General features: G+C 49.1%; 1 protein-coding gene across 5 annotated transcripts; it reads left to right on the forward strand.

The window, feature by feature from the left end:
- Positions 1 to 84: 84 nt before the first annotated feature.
- brip1 (BRCA1 interacting helicase 1) lies at positions 85 to 25,787 on the forward strand. Of its 5 annotated transcripts, none has more exons than XM_026997711.3 (20): positions 85 to 230; positions 568 to 696; positions 774 to 885; positions 3,961 to 4,152; positions 4,270 to 4,421; positions 4,552 to 4,686; positions 8,874 to 9,170; positions 10,410 to 10,631; positions 10,859 to 11,058; positions 11,470 to 11,602; positions 11,731 to 11,885; positions 12,038 to 12,206; positions 12,412 to 12,552; positions 12,840 to 13,001; positions 18,293 to 18,452; positions 18,581 to 18,702; positions 23,416 to 23,528; positions 23,813 to 23,895; positions 24,226 to 24,492; positions 24,929 to 25,787. In XM_026997711.3, the coding sequence occupies exons 2-20, from the start codon at positions 604 to 606 to the stop codon at positions 25,684 to 25,686; spliced, it is 3,666 nt and encodes a 1,221-aa protein (XP_026853512.3). In that variant the 5' UTR covers positions 85 to 230; positions 568 to 603; the 3' UTR covers positions 25,687 to 25,787. The 5 variants fall into 5 exon arrangements, with proteins under 5 accessions (XP_026853512.3, XP_026853513.3, XP_081556121.1 ...); XM_026997712.3 differs by having other exon boundaries at positions 4,555 to 4,686; XM_081699995.1 differs by lacking the exon at positions 12,840 to 13,001.
- Positions 25,788 to 26,850: the final 1,063 nt, after the last annotated feature.

The raw sequence follows: 26,850 nt of genomic DNA on the forward strand, positions 1-26,850 counted from the left end.
TCGGATCCGGACCGCTGACTGTGAAGGCAACGTGCACCGGAAGTTATTTGTGGAGATGCTTGTAGATCAGCACTTTTGGCGGAAACAGCCACGACATTCGCGCCGCCTGGCGGGAATTTCGCTCTTTTCGTGTCGGGATCAGTGTGGTTTGGACATGGTGTCGGGGACATTACAGCCTCATCAAATGACTGTTTTTTTGTTTTTAAATATCCACTGAGGTAAATGTATTGGTAAGTATCTAGTTGCTGATAACTGTCCAGGAATTGACAATACATGACTCATGTTGACTAACTTAATTAGCCAGATAGCTAACAGAATAATCATGGAGTTAGTAAAACTATCGATCCGTTAAGCAGTGTTAGGCTGAGACGATCGATTAGTGTGATTACTAGATAGCTGGCATTAGTTAACGTGGAAGTTGTGTCGAAAAAACTACTAGCTAGGTAGGTGACACTGAGTCATATTCAACCGTTTAGCATTAAAGTTATCTCGAGTCGAGAGGTCTGTCCGAAACGTTGATTCTCTGGGAAGTGTGTACTACGAATTTGAGCGCTCTCTCTCTTTCAGTGAGTCCCACAGTAAAACCACACAGGGGTTGTAAGCATGGCTGCCAATACAGTGGAGTATACTATAGGAGGAGTGAAAATACATTTCCCGTGTAAAGCATATCCCTCTCAGCTTGCCATGATGAACTCAGTAAGTTTTAACATGTCATTTGTCATTCATTGAACCGGGGGAGGAGAGAATGTATGTAATGTTTCATTCTCCCTTAGATTATCCGTGGTCTGAACCACAGGCAGCACTGCTTACTGGAGAGTCCTACTGGCAGTGGGAAGAGCCTAGCCCTGTTGTGCTCCGCCCTGGCATGGCAGCAAGCACAGTATGGTATGTCCCAGTGGAATTCATGACTAGTTTATTATATAGTGACTGATGTCCAGCTTGGCACATGGGTTGACCTTGAATTTAAATGATAGAGTTCTACTGTCAGGAGAGGAAATGAAGTCAAACCAAGTGGCTGAACCTATGCCTACCCTCAACGGTTTTAAGATGTTTGACGTGTTGGATATGATGTCATGTATCACTCAACTCCAGTGCATTTAAATATCAACATGTCTTCTCACAGTTGACCATTCCAGAATATGTTGATGGGCGGGTACTACAGGACAGTGTGAATTTTCTAAAAACCACTGCTAGTCCTTCAAATTGTGAAAGCATTACATGAAGTGAAGTAAACACAGCTTTTACTTTAACCAGCTTTTTAGCATTTTTTTAAAGAAATAATTCAGTTTTTAAGCATTGGTACATCTTTAGAAGACTATTTGGATGGGCAAGACCTACTCAGGCACTGTTGCAAGCAGCAATGTTACAAGATCAGCGTGCCTGTCTGGAACAGAACGTGTGTTTATAATGATGTTCTAGCAGTAGGCGTTCGTGACAGTGGTAGGCGTTTTTTTTCTTGCCTTATTTTCACAGCTTTGAGGGGACTTGGCTTTGTCTAATGCGTCCGTAAAGAGAAAAACACAGTTAGTTCAGCTCTCTTGCTTGCATGTAGAATTTTTTTAATCTGACGTAACTACTGTTCTAGTAACTACTGTACTAAACCAGATCCTGTTTAACATGTCACTAGATGAATGGTTTAAAAGGCATCTCTCCCTGAATGTCTTTCTTATGGTCTAAATCTGTTGGTATGCCACATGTTTATCTTATTAGACACTCCCTAAAGGCAACTCATGTCAAAACTCCCTACTTGGCCTCCTGGGTGGTCTTTTTCCTTCAAGCTTGGGTTCTCTACCACTGGCCTGGGAGCCTGAGGGTCTTGGCTGTTCCCAGGAATGCACTCTTCTGGATGGAGATGTAGGATGTTGTTCCTGTGAACTGCTGGAGATATTATCCCTGTTTGGGGGTAACAGTGCTCAGATTAGTACAGGGACCACTCCACATTTTTTCAAGCTCTTCTCTCAGTCCTTGGTATTTCTTGAGTGTTCCTTGTTCCTCATGTTGCTGTTGCTTGTGATTTATTACCTCTATCACTTTGGCCCTCTTCTACTGTTTATCCACCACTACTACCAGTTGGTTAGCCATTACCATTTTGTTGGTCTGTATCTGGAGTCCCACAGGACCATGGTCATTCTCCACCACCTTTGGGGCTGTATCCCACTTTGACATTGGAACTTCCATCCTGTACTTGGTACAGATGTTCCTGTATATGATGCGTGCCACTTGGTTATGGGGTTCCATGTATGTTCTGCCTGCTGGCACCTTGCATCCCGCTGTTATGTGCTGGATTGTCTCAGCAGCATCTTTGCACAGACTGCATCTGGGGTCCTGCCTGGTGTGGTAGATTCCAGCCTCTATTGATGATGTATTCAGAGCTTGTTCCTGTGATGCCATGATTAGTGCCTCTGTGCTGTTTTTCAGTCCAGCCATTGGTGGGATTTATCCATATCAGCCACTTCCACTATTTGCTGGTAGTTTAACCTTTGCAGGTGTTTATCCTACCATGATGGTTCCTGCTCCACCTCATTCCCATCCTTGGGTTTCTGCAGTCTGAGGTACTCACTAACACTTCATCATTTGGTCCTGGTGTACTCCTGGATCTTGGTTGTTTCATCCTCGGTAGTGGCTCAGCCCCCCCCCCCCCCCCTTCAGCTTTGTGTACAGTTTCAGTGTTGGATTTGGGGCGAAACCCTGTGTGCATTGTGAAGTGTTTTCTTGGCTTGATGTCAGGGACTTCTATCTCCTCCTTTGGCCAGCGTATTATGCCAGTGTGTATCTGATGACTGGCATAATAATCTGATGACTCTCCTTTTAACCATGCGACCACATTTATCCAGTCCAAATAACATTCCGATTAGTGAGTCGATATCTCTTTCACTCTTTCTGGCATACAGCTTGATATCATCCAGGTAGAAGAGGTGGCTGATGGCTGCTTCATTCTGTAGCCACTCTTGGTGATTATCTCACTCAGGGGGTTCAAGTCTGTGCAGAACAGCAGCGGGCACATCGCCTTGGTAAATCTCACATTTTATGTGCTATTGGCTTGAAGCTGGCCTCTGGGGTTGCCTTCCACAGTCCCACTGGGTTCTCAGTGAAGGTGCTTGGTATCTACTTGCTGTGATGTATATCAGCTAGTTGGTCTCAGTGATGATCACAGTGTTTGGTTGTTGTCCTGAATTCACATCTTCCAGCAGGTATCTCACTTGGACTTGGTATTCTGTCCATCTTAGCCGTGCTTTTTACTCTCAGGTCAGCAGGTCCCAGATGTTGGTGCATGGACTTGTCTTGGTTCCCATTTTAGGATGATGTGTCGTCCTGGCTCTCCCTTTTCATAAGATTTGTGTTGTATCTCATCCATCTCTAGTTGCCCCTTGTGGATGTTGGAACACTGAGCTACTAGCTGTTTCTGTGTTGCTCTAGAGGTTGGGTTTCAAAGCATATATATTCCTGTTATATGTACAGTTGAAAAGATATGTTTTAACTGTCTGAAACAAATTAAATTGCTTTCAAATCTTAGTCATATTTAGCAAATACTTACTTTTACCAGACGCTTTTATCCATAGCGACTTACTGTTGTGACTGTATGCAACTTGAGCCATTGAGGGTTACGGGCCTTGCTCAGGGGCCCAACAGTGGCACCTCGGCATTGATGGGGCTTGAACTGGCAACCTTCTGATTACTAGTGAAGTACTTTAACCACTGAGCTATCACTGCCCCTTAAGTACTTAATATGCATTGCTCTTCTCAACATAAAATGATTGACTTTGGTGGTTATGAATGAAAACAGTTTTACAAACAAATGGATCCACTGAAGGTATTCTTAGTTCTTTAAGTAGTTATCCAAGATCTGTTTTGTATAATGATCAAACTTACTTTCCTCATGTGATGTGCTAGCACTTGCGTGTGAATTGTCTCTGCAAAGGTTTATAAACACAATGGTCTACATTTTTGTTTTCCTCTAAGGTAAGTCTGACCAGGACAAAGGTAGCCCTTCGTGTGATGCCAAAAAGCCAAACATCACTACCCCATGTCAGTGTGTGTGCCACAGCCGGCTGGCTTGCCCGGCCACCTCCTCCGGCGGCAAGGCAACCGAAGCACCTGTGATTGATCTCACTGGCGAAGGTACTTCGACCCAGCCCATGACGCCTCTGAGAGGTGAGCGTCTTCCGTGTTGCTTAGTTTCTCCCAGTACAGATGACTTCTGCCTTCGGGTTTTAGGGACAAATAAGAAGTCCATCTCATTGTGGCATTCATCTGCTTCCTTGTCACTAGCTGAGGGGGACGATCCTTTAAACAGATCCACTTTATCTTCCCGGCTCTCTGAGAGACTTCAGGCCTCTGTCATCACAGAGGAGGGAGCACATGGTGACGATGACTTCAAAACCAACAGGAAGCGGATTCGGTCACTTGCCATGGACCAGAAGGTAAGCCTGGATCTCATCAGCCCTTAATGAGCTGTTTGAGCGCCGGCCTGTTCTTAACATGTCACAGATTAGCCCCCTCCCTCGTGGCTGTAGTGCACGGCACCATTCTTTCCGATCCTCTGATGCTCAGCAGGGCAGGAAGCGAAGGTGCCTGGAAGGAGGCGCGGTTTCCACCGACAACCGTGCGGCACCAGAGCGGCCTGTCTCTGGGGCGCACGGCTGGGCTGTGGAGCTGAGTGGCCAGGTCAGGGCTCAAGGATGCAGCGTGAGTACATGCCTCTCCACCCTCTCCTTCCGTCACTCCACCCAGTGTGGAGGTTACCATGGCTGCGGCTAGACGCACGCATCTTAAATTTGCCGAATAACTCCGAGCTAAATGGATGCTGATTTGGTTTTCTTTCTAAATATCGTGCAAGCACACAGCAAGGTGTGACCGTTTACCTTTGGTGAAACTGTGCTCATAGGCCCATTTCTATGACCTCGCGTAACCACCTTTAACTTCATGATCTTCTCATTCCAGAACTCCGGAATGCAGTATTTGTAGTCTCTTGGCTGAATTGCTGTTTTGTTTGTGATTTCTGAAGTGGGAGAGAAAGCGGACGCAGATGCTCTGCAAGTTACACGCCAGAATTACTTCATATACTGCCTGCTGACCTGGTTCTGACTGTGTGCTCTGAGATTAAAGATAGCTTGGACAGGAAATAGTGCTTCCTAAATTGTAGGTGTGGACTCAGATAGGATTAAGTGCAGAAATGATGAGCGATAACTACCAAGTTTACCTACATAATTTTGTTTTAATAGTGCAGTGGAGTCAGATGCTGACATTTTACTTCTGTTTTCAAAGCTGGCACTTTATATTCCATTAGATTGTTTGGCGGGTTTATCTCTGGCCACTGGGTGGCAGTAGAGGTATTTGTATTATGACGGCATTGCAGTTCCTGTTCTGATATTGTGTAACACAGGGCTCTTTTAACCCAGAACAATATGCTCATGGTTGATTGTTAAAACAGTCCTGTTGCATCATGTTGACAAACATTTGGTGTGTGGTTTTGAATAGCCTAAGCATCATCAGGTTAGCTGGAATTATCGCTGGTATTATCTAGTGTTTTTACGCTGTAATGGGGCTACTTCACAACTTTTACCCTTATGATGTTTGTGATGTTTTTACTGACATTAGCGTGTGACTTGTGTCACCGATGTGCCTTCGCACATCACCGAGCTGATTTGAGTCAGGCCTAAACCAGTTATGAAAGACCGGGTTTAGAGTCTGCACCAGCGGACATTTCCACAGATTGGATGTGTATGAATAATGAGGCAGAGTTTTGCAAGGATGAGTCATGGTACCTTGAGGATGGACTCCCAGAGGCAGCTTTTTAACGAGGGAAACCCATACCCACTGGAACTAAAGAATGATGGCAGTTGGCATCAGATTTTGCGTTGTATTCAGGCTGTTGTGCATGCTCGCTCTGTATAAAGCTCGTGAGAAAATGCATCAGTGTGAAACAATCAGCCTCGGAAGGCTGTGCTGAAAGGAATCTGTGTTGGTGCGTTTGCCCGCCACACAGGAAAACATATTGCGTACAATGGCCACAACGGGCAAGGGAGGGACTTGTTACACTTTCCTGCAGACTGGGGAGCCATTACAGAACGCAGAGGCCCAGGCCTGGTGGGTGGGTTAAGGGTTAGGTGGGGGGAGGCTGGAGTTTGGGGTAGATGGGTGGGCAATGCTGCAGGTTTCCATCTCTCACCCGACACCGCGTGCAGCCCCTGCCAGTGCTGACTGACATCCTCAATGGGCCCTTTGAAGCAAGCTCCAGTTTAATTAAGAGGTTTGCCTTGCTTGGCAGTGATCTGTGAAAGGCTGGGATAAATATTGAATGGGGTTCACCCACTGGTTACTGAGCTCCAGGGATAAACAGGTGCTTTGTGGGGTTGGAGATTGCGTGGGTGGGGGCAGGAGGGGGATCAGGGGTGCCAAGGTCTCTAGGGGCAGCCATCAGGATGAAGACCAGTGAAGGCTTACTATAAAGACTCAGAGAAGACCATTTCTCTCAGCCCTGCCCCTCTTCTCCAGCTCCATAGCTGAAAGAGGTTGTGGCGGGGGGGCTGCCAGGCAGAGAGTGTGAGATTTCAGTCTCTCGAGTGTCAGGCTCTCAGAGCTCACCTGTTGAAATGCAGCGCCTTTTGTTCCTGCTCACACTCAGGCCTGCGTATACCATGACACGGCCTCTGCGGGCTGGGGGCGAGCTCAAACACAGGGCTCTAACAGGACCCCATGCTTTCCCTGCCGCTCGCCACAGAAACACCAGGGCTGTTGTTTCTGCCTCCGTTTGTTTGTGTTTGGTTTTTTTTTATGGTTTCCGAGTTCCCTCTCCAGCCTGGATTTCCACACAGTACTAAAGTCCACAGCTACTTTGCACATTACTTGGTACCGGTGTCTGCCTGAGACATCTTAAAGCTGCTTAAAGAAGCCTCAGCCACTGACCCCCCCCAAATGCTCCATGCTTTCGCTTGTTTGCTCAGTGTGTCTGTTCTGAACGGCTCCTGGTTGAGACTGTGCAGGATGGCTGCACGTACTCATGGCTGTGCTGCATCTGGCCCCAGGGGCTGAGGCGAAAGGTGGTTTCGCTAACTGATAATATCGGGGCATGTGGGGGGGGGAAGAATGTGTCCGAATGTGTCCGTGGTGGCGGGTCCGGCCAGCAGGGCCTGTTATCTACATACCAGGGGTGTCTCTTTGCTTGGTGGCGTCGGCGCGAGGGGCCGAAACCATGGCAGGCCGCGCGTAACGGATACCCTTGTCAGCTGTTTCCTGCGCTGCCGCTGACAAGGCCCCCCATTCACGGGCGCTCCTTGCTCCTCCCACGTCCGATGAATAAGTAATTATTCGGCATAGGAGGCTGGGCGCTTGGAACGGCCTTTTGAACGTGGCAGGAGCAGGTAAGGTGATCCGGCGAACTGGAGCCCCGGCGTGAAACCCGTCCAGTGCCGCCGTAACCTTAGCCACCTCCGGGCCTCTGTTCGTCCGGCGCAGCGGGCCCGGGCTTTGTCCCACTGACGGACAGCTCGCGCTCGCCCACCGTCCCTCGGCGCATTGTAATATTTAATGGCCAACAAGGGGTTGAGCTCGCGGGTAACCAAAGATTGAGCTGCGCACTGGAGCGCGGGCTATGAGAGAGCTTGATCCCTGGTATCGAGGTGTAGCGCGCCGCGGCTTAGCGTTTGTGTGCGAGGGGATAATCTTACTGTTGCTTTCAGGAAAAGAAAAGACAGAAAGTGTGAAGGCTCATATTTTTGGGATCCTCTTCCTCCTGCCTCACAGAGGACTTGGGGTTGGTACTTTCACTGTTTTGAGAAGTCATTGGGAGAGAGAGGCCTTAATAAGCATGCATGGCTGGGATTAGTGGGTCCATCTCCCACACCTGCTCTGAAGTGCCTACATACAGCTTCTGTTCAAACACGTGCGCGCAGGACCGCTCTGCCTGGGTCACCATAAAACCGGTCTAACCTTGATCTGGGAAAGGGGCTCATAATGTTCCATTTACACCTTTTATGTCTGTTGGACTGTTGGAAAAATAAAACATATATTCGTCTTCAGTTGCCTAATCGTGTGTACTGTGAAACTACTTTTTCTACTTTATTAGTTTTTTCTATTTTTTATTTATTTTTTGTAAAGTATGATGATGTTTCCAGTATTTAAAAACACAGAACTTTTTAATTTCCACGTGGTCTCCTGCGTGGATGTACATGTGTTAATGTATACTGATTCTGTCCATGTGGGTTCCATATGGGTGAAATGCAGCCACAGTGTAAATGTACTAACAATATATATCTGACTCAAATTAATTCAGCCTTTTTTATGTGTAGTGTGGAAGTCTTCTTTTTTCTTTTTTCTTTTTTTTTTTTTTACATCAAATAAAAAAAAAAATCTGTGTACATGGACGCTTTTTAGTTTTAATTCCAGTTTAAGATAATGCCGTAAACAAGCAAAGTGCAGTTGTGAACTTGTGAGTTACGCTGTAACACCCGGTAACTCGGGTCACGAATCTCATGAGCATACGTATCTGCACCGACCGTCTCTGTTTCACGCTGCCTGTGTATGGAATGCCTGTCATTCTTCTTAGTGGGTAGAGACGCGAGACACTTTGAGCTCATGTACACTGCTGAGGATCGCTTTCACCACCAAAGGCTGCTAGGCCCTTGTGTGTGAAAGCCACAATTAAGGACACCCAATCAGGGAGCAGCTCCATGAACAATAGTAGGGTCTAAACTTACAGTCTCAGGTGCAGTCATCTGATCTGGAATCGTAGCGTCTCCTTATGTATATGTTGTGTGTCTATATGTCCACTTTCACAAAAGCCTGTTCATCTGATGGGCTGCCGCGTCGCTCCGTCGGTCCGGCTCTTGCTGAATTGCTGGCAGGTGACCCATTTTCCGTCCTCTCTTCCGCAGTCTCCCGTGCCCTGCTCCCTGTGTCCCTGCGGCAGTCTCGGAAACGGGCTCGGCGCGGGCGAGAAGGCCAAGGACGAGGCCAAGGAGGGCGACGGGAAGAAGGCGGTGCCCAAGATCTTCTTCGGCACCCGCACGCACAAGCAGATCACCCAGGTGGCCCGGGAGCTGAAGCGCACGCTCTACTCGACCGTGCCCATGACCATCCTGTCCAGCCGGGACCACACCTGCGTGCACCCGGAGGTGGTGGCCCACGGCAACCGCAACGAGCGCTGCAAAGAGCTGCTGGAGGCCAAGAATGTGAGTGGCCACCGCGCCCCGGGTCACGCCGTCTGACATCACAGCGGCGTTTCGGCGGCAGGGTCTTTGTTCATGTGTCGTCGTGTGAGCCCCTCAGAGAGATGAAAGGGCTTCAATGGGGCTTCAGCAGGTGCCATCAGGATTTGTAGGGCTCCTGTTTAGTTGAACTATGAACTCCGGTATCATCAGCCAAACCTTAGACCGCAAACTTTTTATTTGCTTGCTTGTTCTTTTTGGCCCGCGTGGGCCAGGATATATTAACCCATTTTGTTGGGCATTTTCTAAGTGCTGCTGTTAAACATTTTGTTTTCATGTGTTTCTCGGCTACCGTCATATTTTCTCCTAGAATGATAATCCTGTCCAAATGTTTGGCTTAAGTTCTTACCTTCAAGATTTCACCTCTTGCCATACGTCACCCAATGGAGTTTAAGCCTCCGGCTTCTCATGACTCGAACTGAGCAGTTTGAACTGAGCTTGACCTCACTTCTGCTGTGGAAGGGAAGACCACATTCCCTGCTCCCCGCGGTGGCCTTCCTAGTAAGAGCATGGCTCTTAAGAAGCGTCTGCTCATGTCCTTTTTTGACACCACTCTAAAGGGAAGAGGGCGAGTCGCCTTCAGGTCACAGCTGCTGTAACACAAATCCACCCGTGAGTGAAGTCCCTATCACTGGAGCTGGGGGGGGAGGCTTTTCTTGCTGATAATACCCCTAATCAGTCACATAGGGCTTTTAGTCATGTGCCCTTGTCGAAGGCCTCAGGGGTGCTTTGTTTTAACGCCGAGCCTCCAGTCCTGTTACGGAGGTGTCACGACCCCCTGCAACCCCACCTCTCTCTTCTGCCCCGTCCACACCCTTCAGCCACTTACCGGGAGGTCACACACGTCGCTGTGGCGTGGCTGCCATCACCTCCATGATAAAGCGGAGTGCTGCATGAAAGGGCCCGGCCCAGGCAGTGTTAATCTCGGGGCGGGCCCCAGCGAGGCCCAATCACGAAGCCACTGTGGTGCCGTAACGGTTACAGGCGAAACCAAAAGAAAACTGCCTAACTGCTTAAATAGCAGCTAATTAGTAATCATATAATGGTGTGCCTTCTTTCTCTTGGGAGGGCTGAATAGTGACTCGCTGTTGAGCTGTAAACAGTGACATTGAATATGATTTATACCCACTTCAGCTATGCTCGCAAGGGCGGGCGCGTGCTTTTGGATCTGGTTTTAAGAGACATCCTGCGTCTGTCTGGCAGGGCCTGTCCTGCCGGTTCTACCATAACGTGCACAGGATGCGTGAGCAGAGCAGCCTGCAGCGGGTGCACGGGCTGCACCAGGCCTGGGACATCGAGGAGCTGGTGCGTCTGGGCACCAGGCTACGATCCTGCGCCTACTATGCGGCCCGTGAGCTCATGCAGGAAGCCTCCATCATCTTCTGCCCTTACAACTACCTGCTGGACCCCCTCATCCGTGAGAGTGTGAGTATCCGTGCCAGTCGGGCCCGGCTGTTGGAGATGCTTGCCGCTGCCTTTCTTTCTAGCCCTTTCTAAGTATAAAGGGGTGGATATGAATTTGGTGTCGCGGAAGTGTTTAATGGGTCAATCGGACGATTTTGCATGTGCAAATGTTGCCCGTTCAGAGCATTTCTTAGTGCTGGGCCCAACCTCCCACCCCCTGCCAACGCCACATCCTGCCTTCTCCTCAGATGGACATCAGCCTGAAGGGGATGGTTGTGGTGCTGGATGAGGCCCACAACATAGAGGACTGTGCCCGCGAGAGTGCCAGCTTCAACCTCAGTAAGGCGCAGCTGCAGCATGCCCGCGACGAGATCGAGGGCATGGTGTCATACAACATCCGCCGGAGCAACCACGAGCCCCTACTCGCCTTCTGCTGCAGCCTGCTCAAGTATGACCTCAGGGAGCTCCGACAGGGGCCTCAGAGGTCTCCATATCCGCGCCTTGTCTGAAAAGCATCGTGGGCTTATTGGGGGGGTGGAGATCTGAGTGGGGGGGGATCCGAGTGGTGTTCTCTCTTCCATTTAGTGGTGATGTCTATCTTACAAGGCCATTGGGAGCCCAGCCCCAGTCTGTCTACTAAGCCGCTGGAGGCTGTCGCTTCTCAAGAGGTTACTTGATATTAACGGATGATGTGAGAGTTCATCTCGAAGGAGCAAAAAACAACCCCACAATGCCATCTGAGGCACACTGAATTCTAACCGTAAATTCCTCTATTGATTTAGTGGAATACGGACACACTGAATTGAACTGTGTTAGCTGGATATGTGGTAGGTTTGAATGCGTTTGTGCGTGTGTATAGCTGGATACAGGAGAGCTCCAGTGTACTGCAGGAGAGGGACTATGAGACGGCGTGTAAGGTGTGGACAGGGCAGGAGGCTCTGGGCCTCTTCCATGGTCTTGGTATTACAGCTGACACTTTCTCCGTGCTGCAGGTACACCACTGAGTCTTTCTGACACCTCCCCTGTTCTTATTCTGATGGGATTTTTTTTTTTGTACTTTTTATGCTTTTTATCCGTTTTATGCTTTTCGTGTGTGTCTGTGTGCACGATCGTTGAGCAGAAGCACCTCGAGGCAGTCCTGGAGAAGGAGGAGCGGGTGGGTCTGGTGAACGGGAGGGAGGACACCGTGGAGGTGCCCACTGTCAGCGCCAACACCCAGTCTGTACTCAAGAGCCTCTTCATGGTGCTCGAGTTCCTGTTCCGACAGAACTGCAGGTCATTGTTCCTCGCTTGGTAGTTTCCGTGGTTGCCACGTTTTCTTATTCAGCCTGATTCCTGTATTGTTTTGTTCAGCAGGCTGCAATGTTACAGGCAGTTACGCCTTCTCTGCTCAGCTCTGCTGTTTATTCTGTACTGTGTGTGCGTAGGTTTGCAGATGACTACCGTGTGGCCCTGCAGCAGAGCTACGTCTGGGCCACAGTACAGGATGTCCCTGACGCCCAGGGCTTTTTCGCTCGGCCCCATCGTCGGCGCCAGGGAGCCCGCACTAAAACCCTAGTACAGACACTCAGCTTCTGGTGTCTCAACCCTGCCGTGGTGAGTTCCTGCCCAGGCGAGGAGGCACAGCTAACATTTATTAGGCAAATAATTCGTTTTTGTTTGAATTTGCAGATTAGTACAATCTTTCCTTTTGAGTTTTTGGGAAAAGCTCTGTGAGGTTGGTTTACAATGTATGTTGAGTGTGTGCGTGCGTGTGTCCGTGTGCGTGTGTTTGCGTGCGTGCGTGCCTGTGCACTGGCAGGCATTCTCGGACCTGAGCGAGTCTGTGCGCTGTATCGTGCTCACCTCCGGCACCCTCTCGCCCATGGGCTCATTCTCCTCTGAGCTAGGCCTCAAGTTCTCCATCCAGCTGGAGGCCAGCCACGTCATCAGCAAGTCCCAGGTTAGCGCACATGCCAGCCCGCCTCCAGATTCTCCTCCCTCTGTAAGCCCTTGGGCCGTTCCTCTAGCCTTGTCCGAGGGCGTGAGAGCAGGCTTGGGTTGGTGACTGGGGGGCTTTCAGTGGTAGCTTTGCATTAAGTCCAGATTTTGATGTGTCATCACTATCAGGAATAAGAGATGGAGGATTTCTTTTTTGCTTCAGACATATTGTTAATTTAGCTTTGCTCTAGCCTAAATTGGCTGTTCCAGGCCAAAAATGTCCGTTTCTGAAAGGCTGTTGCATGGCAGGTGTGGGTGGGCACAGTCGGAGCGGGTCCCCAAGGCCGGAGGCTGTGCGCCACATTCCAGCACGCCGAGACCTTTGCCTTCCAGGATGAGGCTGGCGCGCTGCTGCTCCAAGTGTGCCAGGCAGTGAGCCGAGGGGTGCTCTGCTTCCTACCCTCCTACAAGGTATGGTCACACAGGCTCCGCCCAGTCCGGGGGCATGGCTTCGGCCCTAATCTTTCCCATGGATGGTGAAAAAAAACGCTAAAAACACGTCTGACACGGGACATGCTACAAACAAGTGAGCACGAAAGGGTTGAAGCTGCAGCTCTGCAGTGAGACCACTGGGAGGCGCTGGAGACCATAATTCATGGCCCCTTCATTGTCTCTTCCTTTGAGGCTATTTGCTGTGCATCCTAACAGCAGCCTTAAAGTGACACCTGAAGTACTCTTTATAAAATTCAGTTTTGAGTATCAGACGGGCAGTGGCTTTGTTTGCCTCTCAGCCACTAAGAGCCCACCCTGGTGTATAATGGATATCGGACAAAGCTCAGAGTGTCGGTCAGCGTTTTTTTTTTTTTTTTTTTTTTTTTCCCCCCCTGTATCGCCTTTCAGCTAACGAGCTGACTGCTAGGCTCCCATTGATAAATACTTTGTTCTCCTTTGTTTGTTATGCCGTTACCATGAATAATTGATTCTCATTCAAGCTGCCTGTCAGGGCGAATCCTCAAAGGGGACGAGTAACTTTCTCAGATGTCTGTGCCACATTAGCTCGATATGAAAACATGTATCATTTTGAAGTTACATATTCCCCCAAAGACGCAACCTCTGTCGTGTTACGTATTATACTGGGTCTGACTCTTCACTCATGTCCTTACGTTCAGTTGTATTTTATCATTATTGATGGTAATGCATGAGTTATCGGTGGATTAATATTTAATCTGTAAAATGAGCAGACTAGGGATTAAATTGAGTTTGTGAGTCTGGGGATGTTCTGGAGACTTCCAGTCCCTTCTGAGCACGTCGGCGGTGCCGCAGCTCCGAGTCGCTTGTGTCGAACGGGCCAGGGTGTCTGACGCCTCTTCTACATGAACTCTGTATCTGTCTGTCACAGGCCACATCCTGTGTTACACACACTCACTCACACTCTCTCTCTCTCTCTCTCTCTCTCTTCCCCCCTCTCTCCCTCCACAGTGCCCCTAGAGCTGTGGTTTGTAGCAGTCCTGCCATGACAAGTCCTCCTCTTAGTTAGAGCCCATTAAACTGCAGCGGCCCTCGTCCTCTGCCCCCGACCACGGGAGGAATAAACTGGAAACAACTGGGGAGGCCCCACTTATTAAATGTTGGTTCGCAGAGGTGAAAAGATCCTGGGGAAACGCAAGATGCTTTTAAAGCAGATTAAGATAAGGGCCATTAGGGGTGATGTCGCCATGCTGTCTGTGTGAAGATGCGTCTGCGCTGGCGCCTGCTGCTCCGGAGCTGGGGGGGGGGGGGTGTCGGGCAGCTGCATCCGTTGTACTTTTGTGCCATCAAAGTCAAAGTGCACTGCGGGGCGAGTGAGCTAAGAGCCTGCGAGACCTTCAGACCCCTCCGCCTGCTGCCAATGTCTCCCAGGCCCACTCAGCCTTAAGTGGCCTGTCAGCCCAGGATGAGCTCTTGTGTGGCCGCTACCAGAGTCGTACTGTTAATTCCACGCTCAGCCATGCCAGTTTCTGAATCTGTTTGTGCATCCTGTACATATATTTCGTTTATTTAGCGCTTCAAAAATGTTCCCAGGAATAGATTTGGTTGGTGTGAATATTCCCTTTGCGTTTGCGTAAGGTATGGATATTGAGCTGGATATCATTTCCGTCTCCATGCCTAATGTGTATTTAAGTTAACGGACAGGGCGGTCAGTCAGCTTGTAGTGAAATAAGCCAGAGTCAGCTTTGGCTCCTGTACCTTCTGCCCACTTGAGCTGTAAATGAACTGTAAACTGTGACACTGAGCTCCATTAGCAGCCAACGGTGCCGAATGGGGCCACTCAAGACTGTTTACCGCATCGAGTCATCCACGACCTCCAAATGCTTTCTCAGCCGACGCCGCCTGCTTCTGACCCGACGACAAGGCGCTCGGTTTTGCGTGTAAACATTTTGTCCACTGCCGCTGTGCCAAAGTGTCCCACCTCCCTACCCACCCTCGTAATCGCCTGCCGTCAGCGAGGCAGGCGTTTCCTCGCTGCAACCCCTACCCAGATGGAACCGAATCCGTCCCGGGGCCGATCTTGTGCGTTAACTGCCGCTTTTAGCTCCTGTGGCTGTCGGTCTCCTGCTAATGGCCTGCTCTGGTTTGGCGCCCGGGAGGTGGGGAGGTGGGGGGTGGGATGTGTGTGTGTGTGGGGGGGGTGTTTTAGGCGCATCGGAGTCGCTCGCCGGCAGGCGGCAGAGGCGCCACTCGGCTCCGGCCTTGGCGCGATCGTGGTTCCGATGTTTGACAACTGAATTGTTTACAGCTGCTACACGGCCGCTGATGCCGACGCCACGGGCCCCGCGTGTTTCGCCGATGACGCCTGACGACCGAGAGGCTTCCATTACTTAATGGGTGTTTGGGAGCGGGAAACAAAAACCCGACCCGGAGACGGCGTGTAGCCCAACCACACAGAAGTTGCAGAGATGGAGGGGGAGCGAGAGGGAGAAAGGGGTGGATGTGTGGATGACTGGGAAGGGAGAGAGGAAGAAACCGAGGAAGCTTGCCACGCTGTTGTCGCACGTCCTTGGGGAGCAGGGTCTGGTCCTCCCTGTTCTTTGTGTCTTTGGCAGCTGAGTCATGCATGTATTTTGCCCAGAAATTATTCACTTTTTATTGTGCCTATACTGCCTTTTGTTGGCATTAACAAAATCAGTGTTATTAACTCATAATTTGGAACAGCCAGGAACCCCTGTCGCTGGGATGTTGCTACGGGTCCGTGAATAAGCCACGAGGCTGAGCCGCGGTGAGCGCGAGCTCCCAGCCTGGCCAGCTTGCCTTTTGCAACCCTCGCGCTCTCCTTCTCGCACGCGGCTCGCCATCCCTCATGCCACGTTCTTCGTCGCTGTCACACTTAACTGCGCATCACTGATGGTACGACTGGAAAGTACCTATGTCCTACTTCACAGTCATGCCCTTTTTTTTTTTAGCTCACTAAAGTACAGCGGCGTAACTTTAGCGACTGCCGGAGCATGCCGGTGCTCTTGTGTTCCGGGCGGCGTGCACGGCGCCGTGCGGATTTTTACTCGGGCGAAGGGGTGCTCCTGCCATGTTTGCGCACCTGCGCATGGGCCGAGCGTGTAGACATTTTCATTCTGCTTCTCCACGGTCTGGGCCCTGTGGAAACGCTGCTGTTCTGGTCACATAGTGCCTCTGAATTGGTCATGAAGGCCATGTGCTCAACTGCCACTGTTGGTTATTTTGCCGGTGGGTTATTTTAAATTTGTGTTGCGCCCTCCGCATACTGCATGCCAGGAGCTGCGAGCGGACAGCCTCGAGTGTTGCGGCTCCCCTCCAGAAGAACGGGAAGAGGAGAGAGAGAGAGGTCGCATCCTGTAGCCCTGCAGACGCTTCAGCCCTTCGGACGGCCTCCACTTTGCCAAGATGAGGGATGCGGAAAATGTGCGCGTAATTAAATGGCAGCATGGAGGCAGACTCAGGGCGGTGTTTACTCACAGTGTCTGCGAGATAAAAGCATTAGGACCATTTACCCCACAAGCCAAAGGGCTCCTGGATGGCACTGTATTGTATTTCACTCGTTTTTATAAGGCCTTACAAATTACAGCTGTGGGAACATAAACAGCGAGTTTCCACAAGGAGCCTTTGTGCTTCGCTTGTTTCTCTGTCTTTTAAGCTGCGGTGTTTTATGGTCAGGTTTCACTGGGGTTATTATTGGGTTACGGTTCAGCGTGTGCAGAAATTAATAACATTGCCCCTAAAGGTAATTCAGGATGCTTAATACATTGGCCTGACTCACCAGTTGTCAAGAGAACACTTTTAATATACTTTTGCATGTAGAAAGAGAAAAAAGTGAACACTAACCAAATATTGAAAAATAACTGAACAAAAACACAGGTGAAATTTTTTTGTGTGTGCGATTTCACACCAATGATCTCTTTTGAGGTTATTATTTTTTTTAAACCTTATTGAAGTTGCTCAAAGCAACTTTTGCTTTGTTATACATTTCTGCCACTGTACAGCAGCGTTTGTGTAATATTATTTTCATCGGCTGCTGTGGTATCCTACCATGTTCCATGCTTTTTGCTGAAAGTGAGCTTCCAAACGTCTGTGTCGCTGTATGATCAGTACAGTGGCACTTTTGTAATCGGCAGCGTGCATATGCTCGACATGTCGCAGAGTGCCTGTAGTCACCATATCTCTCTCTGATGCCGATTCCTTCAGTGATTTACGGGTGAAACAAAAGCGTCGCTTTTGTTGTTGTTATTCTTATTGCAACAAAACGTTACTTGTAAAGTACTTTGCGTTGCAATAAGACGACAAGAGCTGGGTGTAAACACAGAGAACTCACTCACTCCCTCACTCCCAGGCCCTTTGCCAAACCCTACGGCCAACACTTCTGCAGTAATGTGCGAAGTTTTATGACTACAAGAATAACTTCTGCTTGACCCCTTGCACCATATTTCCAAGTCAGTGAAGATTCTTTATGATTGAGAAGACATGCTTGTTCAAGAGGAAAATGGCCACTGCAGAGGAGCCAGTCCCTCTCTTAGATCAACGTTTCCCCGCCAGAGAGTTGATGACTTTTTGCACCAACAATAGCGCTACAGCAATGATTTTATTATTATTATTATTATTATTATTATTATTATTATTATTATTGGCGATTTGCGAACCTCATGCCCAGTGAAGAGTTGTGGGGGATTGGGGTGTTTTGTTTTTTTTTACTTTTGAGAGCCCATGGCACAGGTAGATGGATGTTTCGCTATAGCCGTGTCCTTGTGTTAAAGACCTTGACTGTGAACCATCTGCGCGCACTGGCCACTCTGTACCGTCCAGCCCACTGACTGGCATTTATAGACTGTAGCCCGTTTGTTTGCTGTACCATTCTCCACACATTCATGACTCTAAAGCAGCTGCGTGGGTGTGTGCCTCTGGTACGAGTGGTTCAGGCACTGCAGTGTTGCCGGAGTTTTTCTATGCGTCAGTGGCATTGCGGGGTTAAGAATTGGGAGGGGGGGGGGTACTCATCCAGCTGCAGCCTTATGGTCAGAAATAGCTGGAAAAGTGTCGGAGGATGCTTATCAGTCAGAGGTGCTGTCTCGAGCTGTGCACTTACCAGTTTCTAATTAACGCATGCTGTCAGTAACGTATGTTCCGAGTGTGCGTGTCTGTGTGTGTTTGCTTCTTTCCCATGGAAAATGTCATTCGTATTGCACCTAATGAATGAATGCGTTGCCAATGTACCGAGCACTGTGCCCTTAGGGAGTGTTTCACCGATGTGTGTGTTGTAGATGCTGGATAAGCTGAGGCACCGCTGGACGAACACCGGCCTGTGGGAGAAGCTGGAGGAGCGGAAGGCCGTGATCGCAGAGCCACGCGGTGGGGCCAAGAGCGACTTCGACGAACTGCTGCAGACATACTACGAGGCCATCCGACAGAGCGCACCCAGAGGTGAGAGGTCACGACCCCGTTCTTCCAGCATGCCACGCTTGTGGAGAGCCTGTCCGGCTCCCTGTGAGATCTGTAACGTTTTTATGGTGGTAGTGGTGTGGATGTTTACGCGGTTCTCCTCTGCTCAGATGGAGCACTGCTGATCGCTGTTTGCAGAGGGAAAGTGAGTGAAGGGCTGGACTTCACTGATGACAACGCCAGAGCTGTGGTCACTGTTGGCATTCCCTTCCCCAACATCAAAGACCTCCAGGTAGTCCACCACTCCACTTTATGCAGCTGGGTGTTGGGTGTGGTTTTGTTTCCTTTCAATGTCTTTTTAAAAGCCTGTAGTTTTTATTGTTGTGTCCTGTTTTATTTATTAAACGTCATTGTAAAAAAAAAAATAAAAATAATAATAATAATAATTTCTAGTTTTATGCATGCCAGTTTTTAATACAGGTGTGTGCAGAATAGCCAGTGTTGAACCCTGGTGCACTCCAACCCTTGGCTGTGAGTTCTCAGAAACACACTTGCACTCCTTGAAGCAGGAAGCCTGGGTGGTTTTATAGGCCTCCAATGAAACAACCCAGAAGGAATATTCAAACCCTGAATGGAACGGCGGCTTTCCCTCTTGGAATGGTGTGAATGGTCGTGCTTTGCCTGATCTTTACACTTTACACAGGCAAAGCCTGTCCTAGTTCTCCTCACTGTGTCTGTCACAGTCACGGCACACATGGACGACTGATGCTTCCCAGAGCTTCACCCAGAGCGGAAGCCCTGCTGGCTGCGTTGCCTCTGGGGAGAGGTTACCTCTGGTTTGATTTCTATCTATTTTTTTTTATTTCAGGGAGCTCATCGAGGCTCTCCTAACGTCTCGAACCAAGGGAGACGGGGTTGGGGTTGGCGACGGGTGGAGACGGGGTTGGGGTTAGAGACGGGGTTGGTTGGCGGGGCCTTTATGGCTCTAACTATCAGCCTGAGAGCACTCCAGGGTTTTGTGCTGCCCCACAGAACACCCCATCTGTGGCTCCTCACATGTCACTCCGGTTGGGGTGTTGGGGTATTGCCTTTTCTGAAGAGCAGTCACAGTGTCTACGTTTGCCCTCACATTGAACTCTCTTTATATTTTTGCCTTGCAAACTAGGCTTTTTCAACTCGTCATTATTCAGGCCGTTATGGTGCCCCTATCGTTACCACTTCTAGAGTGGTCGAAAAACATTGTCCTTCAAGGAATTCTTTGTTTGCCATCTTCACGCTGTAATGTAAGGTCATATTACATGTAGGGCTGATGGTGTGTGGTGTGCTGGAACTCATGGGGGGGGCCTGTCTTATGGAAAGCTGTTACGCTGTGCCTCTGGCCTGTCACTCTGCCCAGGGTGCGCTGGCCAGAGAGAGTGAGCAGGTGACAGTCATGTGACCTGGTGATACAGGGCTGACACCGAGCCCTTTGGGATTGCCAGGGTCTAGGAGATGACCCCATTAGTGCAGGGGAGGGCAGGTGAGGACTCGGACACTAATGACTTTCAGAGTACACTGGCTCTCCCTTTCTCTCTCACACACATTACACACACACATTGCACACACACACATTGCACACTCACAGGTGCAGCTGATGCTGCCAAGCTGCAACTGGGCTGTCAGGGCTTCTTAAGTGACCGCATGCCCTCCCTATCGTTCGTACACAAACACTCCCTCTCGTACACCAGCTCTGTCTCCCCACACCATTGAAGAGGGCCCATACAGACATGCTCTTTATGTCTGTTTCAAAGGCACATTATCGCACACACATGCATTTTCAACATGGCTATTGTCCTCTGCTTTCACTAGACTCTCTATTATATGGACAAATGCACTGTCAAGCCATCTGACTACCTTTAAAACAACAAGACTATCACTTTTATTGCTGGGTTGTGTGCTGTGCAAGATCAAAGGTGAATTTAAGCTGTTTGAGGCGTGGAGAACATCACAGGCTTGCTTTTGTGGTTATAAATATTTTTGGTAGAACAAGCGAAAGAACATTTTTGTGGAAGAACATTCTGTGAGATGGTCGTGTTTAAAAGGCGGGTCCAGCTGCCATGTCTAGCCACCTAATGAAACAATGTTTGAAAAATACTCACAAGCTGGTGATGCTACTGACCTTTATAGATGTACGTGAAAGGAATGCTTTTAAAAATGTTTCTCCTCCATTTTTCATATAGTAATTTGTAATATATTTATTAGAATTAGTTATTACAATTCAAATGTATCTAGTAACAACAAATATTGAACTACTGAATCATTTGTTTGTTGGGTCTTGAATGTATTTTATTCTGTTTGTACCAACCGTTCATATAAAACCATTTTGAATTGCAGCTATGGGCCAGGTATGCCGGTTTTGTGTTGACACGCCAGTGTGTGCCTCAGGTTGCACGTCCTGTTGTGTGACCAGTGTATTGTAAACACACAGTCAGAGTCGAGCTTCACCGCTTCGCTCCCAGTGCGATTCCCTGGGCACATGGTGCACCCAGATTTCAGCGACACGAAAAAGATGCCGGAATTGCCGAAGGTGCACGCGCACACAGCCCATCGGCTGCAAACGGTGCCTCTCAGTCAGATGTCTGTTTATAAGGACAAACGGGTAGGGGATGTGGACACAGGAGTTGGCAGTCTCGTCACGTTTCACCGGTCCTCAGCCCCTCGGAGTGTGCGCTATTCGCACGTGCGCGATTTTGCTCGCAGTACAAATGGCCTTTTTCACCTATGCACCCTGAGGTGTTGCATTGAGTGTTGATGCGCCACAGGGGAGGCAAGGGCCTACTGCTGAAACGGAGCCTGAGTGGATCTGGACGACACACGCCGCCTCATGTTGGCAGTCTCGGCTTTGATGGGGAGACCTCCATCGAGACGCACGCAGCCCTTCTGGTGGATCGGAGACCGAGCGTCAGCAGCACATGTCTGAGAAGTGCCTTAGTTGAATAGATTTGGACACTGTACAAGCTTATAAATGTGTTGGATTACCACGACTCTGCATGTGTTCAGATAATCTTTTGAGGGTGATGTGCAACTGGGCACTGACGCTCCCGAACACGGTGCTCGTCACGAGCAGTCACAGCTAAAAAGGTGGCAGCGGCATGGATGAAACATGATTGATCCTACCATGGCGTTCTTATAGCAAGGCTCATGTCTTCCTTCTGCTCCAATCACCCTATCCCTCATGTACGCACACCAGAGCAGGATGGATTTGTGGATGTGTGGGTGTGGGGGCAAGCGTATATGAAGCGCCCTGTGCGTACTCTCCAGAGGAGTCCTGTGCTCTGCACGTCACCCTATCAGCCATTCAGCCCGTGCTTCTTCCTTCATGGATGGGCCCGATGGCGATACTGGCACCGTGCGGCCCCTGTGAGCATGTGCTCTCTGATTTGTCGGCTCTGACATCAAATCAAGACTGAACATCTAGCTTCGTAAAACCCGCGTATTCAGTTCACCTTTTTTGCCTCGCATGCATCGTTGATTTTATATACTTCATACATTTTCTTTGAGCTTCATATATACAGCTCTAGGGAAAAATAAGAGACCACTACAAAATTCAGTTTCTCTAGTTTTAAAATTGGTGGGTATGTTTTTGCCCAGGCTGAGCAGTTTTGTTTTATTCCATAGACTACTGGCAACATTTCTTCCAATTCCGGGATGCTTTATGAACATGACTAATGGTCAAAATAACAAAACGGTTTCAGAAATTTCAGACCACAAATAATGCAAAGAACACAAGCTCATATTCATTTCTAAACAACACAGTACTAATGCTTCGACTTGGAATGAGTCAAGAAATCAATATTTGGTGGAAGAACCCTGATTTTTAATCACAGCTTTCATGCGTCTTTTTTTTCCATCAGACTTTCACATTGCTGTTGGATAACTTTACGGCACTCCTGGCACAGAAATTCCAGGAGCTAGGCTTTGTTTGATGGCTTGTCACCATCCATCTTCCTCTTGATCACATTCCAGAGGTTTTCAATGGGGTTCAGGTCTGGAGATTGGGCTTGATCTGGTGGTCCCTCATCCACACTGATTGGCCTGGCTGTGTGACATGGAGCATTGTCCTGTTGGAAAAAAAAAAATTCATCAGACTTGGGGAACACTGTCAGAGCAGAAGTAAGCAAGTTTTCTTCCAGCACAGCTTTGCAAGTGGCTTGATTCATGTGTCCTTCACAAAGACAAATCTGCCTGATTCCAGCCTTGCTGAAACACCCCAAGATCATCACCGATCCTGCACCAAATTTCACAGTGGGTGCGAGACTCTGGCTTGTAGGCCTCTCCAGGTCTCCGTCTAACTGTCTAACTTGCATGACCAGGTGTTGGACAAAGCTGAAAATTGCACTTATCAGAGATGACGACCTTACTCCAGTCCTCTATGGTCCAATCCTTATGGTCTTTCACAAACTTCAGTCTGGCTCTTCTTTGCTTCTCATTGATGAAGGGCTTGTTTCTAGCAACTTCAGCCCTGCCTCCAGAAGCCTGTTGTGAATAAATACAGATGTGTGTGTGTGTATATGAATATGAAAAAAAAAAAAAAAAAAAAAAAAAAAAAAAAAATATATATATATATATATATATATATATATATATATATATATATATATATATATATATATATATATATATATATATATATATATATATGTATATATATATATAATATATATATGTAATGAGTTACTCTGTTCCGAATGCTCATTTTGATTCTTAATAGTGTCATAAGCTACCGCAAGTTTTACTGTTATATTAATGAATAATGGTGAATCTTTTATATTAGTGGTGAAAACTACACCCGTCATTGACAGTGATGGGTAGATGACTTGTGCAAGGGACAGCAGGCTTTCTGGAACGAACACTACCTTTTACCCTCGCACACCTTCACAGCAGCAACTGTACCAACTTGGATTTTAGAATTTAGAAAAAGAAACAACTTTTTTTCTTTTTCTTTTTTCCCCCTTTTGGGTTGCAGGTTGAACTGAAGATGAAATACAATGACCAGCATTCCAAATCCAGAGGCCTCCTCCCTGGGGGTCGCTGGTATGAGATCCAGGCCTACCGGGCCTTGAACCAGGCTTTGGGAAGGTTGGTATCAGACATCTTGATCTTTTGAAGATGGCTATTGAGTGGCACTTAAAAAAAATTTTTTTTAAACATGAAAATTAATATTGCAAAGCTTCTTGTAGTCTGTACAGATTTGTATAACTGCATCACAATTATTGAGCTCGCATCCCTCTGATATTGATTTTATTTAGTATGAGCACTTTGAAAAAGTTGTGATGGATTTCAAATATGTTTCTTATGCTGCAGTCTGCATTTGTGTGTGTGTGTGTGTGTGTGTGTGTGTGTGTGTGTGTGTGCACGCACAGGTGCATTCGTCATAGGAATGACTGGGGGGCCCTTATTTTGGTGGATGATCGCTTTAGGTCCAATCCCAACAAGTACATCGCAGGTGAGCGATCTCCACAGGCGCAGTTCCGCATGTGCGGCGCTAGATGGCGGTAGTGGTCTTTTACTGCCTCGTGCAACGTCGGGCTGTGGCGAGTTTGCCAACCAACGTGTACATAAGGTCCGCGCGCTTTTACATGTAACGGTAGTCAGAAATGTCCATTACATGAAAACCATGCGGTTTACATGCAGCGGTCAGAAGGCGCAGGACAACACCTACCGCATGAAAGGCTATACGTGTAAACCCCAACGTGGCAGGATGGTTATGGAAATGGAGAGGGGGTGGAGTGGTGGTGGTGGAGCTCTGACGTTCTCCTTGCACTTGCGTTCTCAGGCCTGTCAAAGTGGGTGCGTCAGTTGGTGGTGCACCATGACAACTTCCCCAGTGCCATGCAGTCCCTGGGGTCCTTCACCCAGAGACAGCAGCGCGAGGCGGAGGTCCACGGGGAGGGGAACCGCGGGCGTGACCCTTCGAACCCCAGCGCCTCAGGGGCTGGCCTCTCGGCGCAGACAACCCCTCCTGACCCACCTACTCTGCACCACTGCCCGAGCTCTGAGGGTCTGGCTGTCGCTTCCACCAATGGCAGCCCCTCTGGAGCAGGTACGTGGCCTTGGCAAACGAGCGAAAAGAAGAAACGAATCGAAATTAGTCAACGTGCTTCGTTCAGAAATGGAGTGCTAGAGGGTGGAGGGTAGAGACGGTGAGAAAGCACCAGGCGCAGCAGGACGAGAGATGGAGATTTTAAAGTTGAGTTTTAAAAGCTGAAATCGAGATTTGTGCGCGCGTTTTTGCGCGTGTGTGTGTTTTTGCGCGCGCGTGTGTGTGTGTGCGCGAGCGCTTCCTTGCTCCTCATTTCTCCTGCCAGACATTACCACGTCGGTTCGGCTGATGAGTGATGGGTCAGGCAGATGTTTGGCTGTTGTTCTTCATTAAATCCCTTAACCTTAACCTTAACCTTTGTTTGCGGCAGACTGGGCGTGACTGTGCAGTGCCGAGCGCGGGGTTGAGGACGTGATGACTTTTTGTATTTGTGTAGGTGACCAGGAGCTTCTCCAGCGGCCATGCGTAGCACCAGGCCTGCGGGGTAATGAAGCTGACCCTTTGTCTACAGCGCGACCCGTACTCAGCCTGTTCACCTCCACACCCGTCAGCGCCCGATACAGGACACCCATCTTTCAGTCGAAGGACTCCAGCAAGAGTGTTGACAATAGTGCAAACCTGGCCGGCATTAGCCACTGCGCCGTTCCTGCCGTTGACCAGGCTGTGACAGTCCAGGCCGGAGGTGTTGCTGAAGACGGACAGAGCGCGACTCCCGCTGACCCCTCTCCTTCTTCGCCGGACCTGTCCCCTGTAAACACCCCGGGGGAGGTGCAAGACGAAGACCAGAGTATCTTTTACACCCCCGAGCTGTTCGAAGCAGAGGAGGACGAGGAAGATGAGGAGGTGGCAGTGGAGCTGCAGGCCCCGCTTAAGATGGATCTCCCTCCTCCCCCGACTGAGGCGTCCGTCTTGCCTTCTGAGGACCTGTCTGGGTCCGCACAGAGTCCGAGGAGAACTTGCAGTGCCTCCGCTGACCTTAAGGGAGGTGATGAGGGTCCTCACAGAGACTGTGTCTCTCCCAAAAGAGTCCGGGAGTCTCCGAGCAGGGCAGAGCAGGCAGAGAGGAGGTGTAGCACAGGTAGTGAGACCAGGGCAACACAGAGACAGCCCAGCAGCAGGTCACACAGGCTCTCCAGGTCTAGACAGAAAGCCCTTGGCAAAGCAGCGGCTACAGGTAAACACGTGACCCCGTAACCTGCATCTCTCAGGCCGGCCGGCCAAATGTCATGACTAAAAGTCTGTAACATGCACAAATGGTAAATAAATGTTTTAAGAAATAAATTTTGATTAACTAACCTGTCTGTTTACTGTGGGTCGAGCAGAAATTGCATAACGCGTAGAACAGAACGGGCATGCTTAACTTGTGACTCCTTCCTAGATGCGTGAGGCCTTTGTGGGGCTGATCCTAAGGAGTAGGTCTGTAGTGGCACCAGGTCGATTTCACTCGGGCTCAGAGTTTGACATTTTGATGCAAGATATTGTGTGGATAATTAGTATGTCCTTTGAATGTAAACAAGGTGAGGGCTAGATCCCTACAGCAGGGGGCAGTAAGGGCGATTTACAGCCCCAGGAAGCTCCCACAATCCATCATGCTTCCGTTCGAAGCCAGACGAGTAATGTGCAGAAACTGAACTCTGCAGAAAGCTGCTCTGTGACCTCGTGCCCCGTGGTGGCGAGTGTCGTGTTGCAGAGGGGTGGGTCGGTTTCTGCTGCAGCTCCTCCAAGAGCCTGAGCTGTCTGGCTCGGTTACTGTTGAACATCTGCGCACACAACTGGCCCGCTGCATTGGCACGAAACCCTCCCAGCACTTCAGCCGCTCTTCCTTACGCTTCGTTTCCCTGGCGTTTGGATTTTAGTGGGTGTGTGGGTGGCGACCCGGCGATTCATTTTCTTGTTTTAGAATGTTTTGGTTTTGAACCCGGATGTACGGATATACTGATGTGTGGAAAAACATGAACTCGGACTGCTCACTGATTCCAGCATCTTCTCCCTCAGCTACTAGAGTTCTTTTTTTTTTTTTTTTTTCCCCTCCTTTTCTCTCCAAAGCTTGTTTATGGAAGGAGCATGCGCCTCAAGCCCTTGTTAGGCAGACATTGCATCTAATGAGTTTTATGAGCAGAGATGAGCGTCATTTGAACCACATTACAATTATTTTAAGGGGCTGCTTCCTCTACTGGCACGACGTAATTTTGTCTAGCAAACTTCGACCCAGACGGCAGGACGCGGTGGGGGTGGGGGGCTAATTAACCGCCATTAGCCAGACGAGATGCGCCTCGTTAAAAGGGTTGATGCACTGACACCATTAATGCGGAGGAACGGGGAGAGCAGGACTTTCGGCTAGAGAGCATCGCTCTTTGT

Source organism: Electrophorus electricus, chromosome 17 (genome assembly GCF_041902795.1).
Source record: "Electrophorus electricus isolate QZ-2024a chromosome 17, ASM4190279v1, whole genome shotgun sequence".
NCBI classification, from domain to species: domain Eukaryota; kingdom Metazoa; phylum Chordata; class Actinopteri; order Gymnotiformes; family Gymnotidae; genus Electrophorus; species Electrophorus electricus.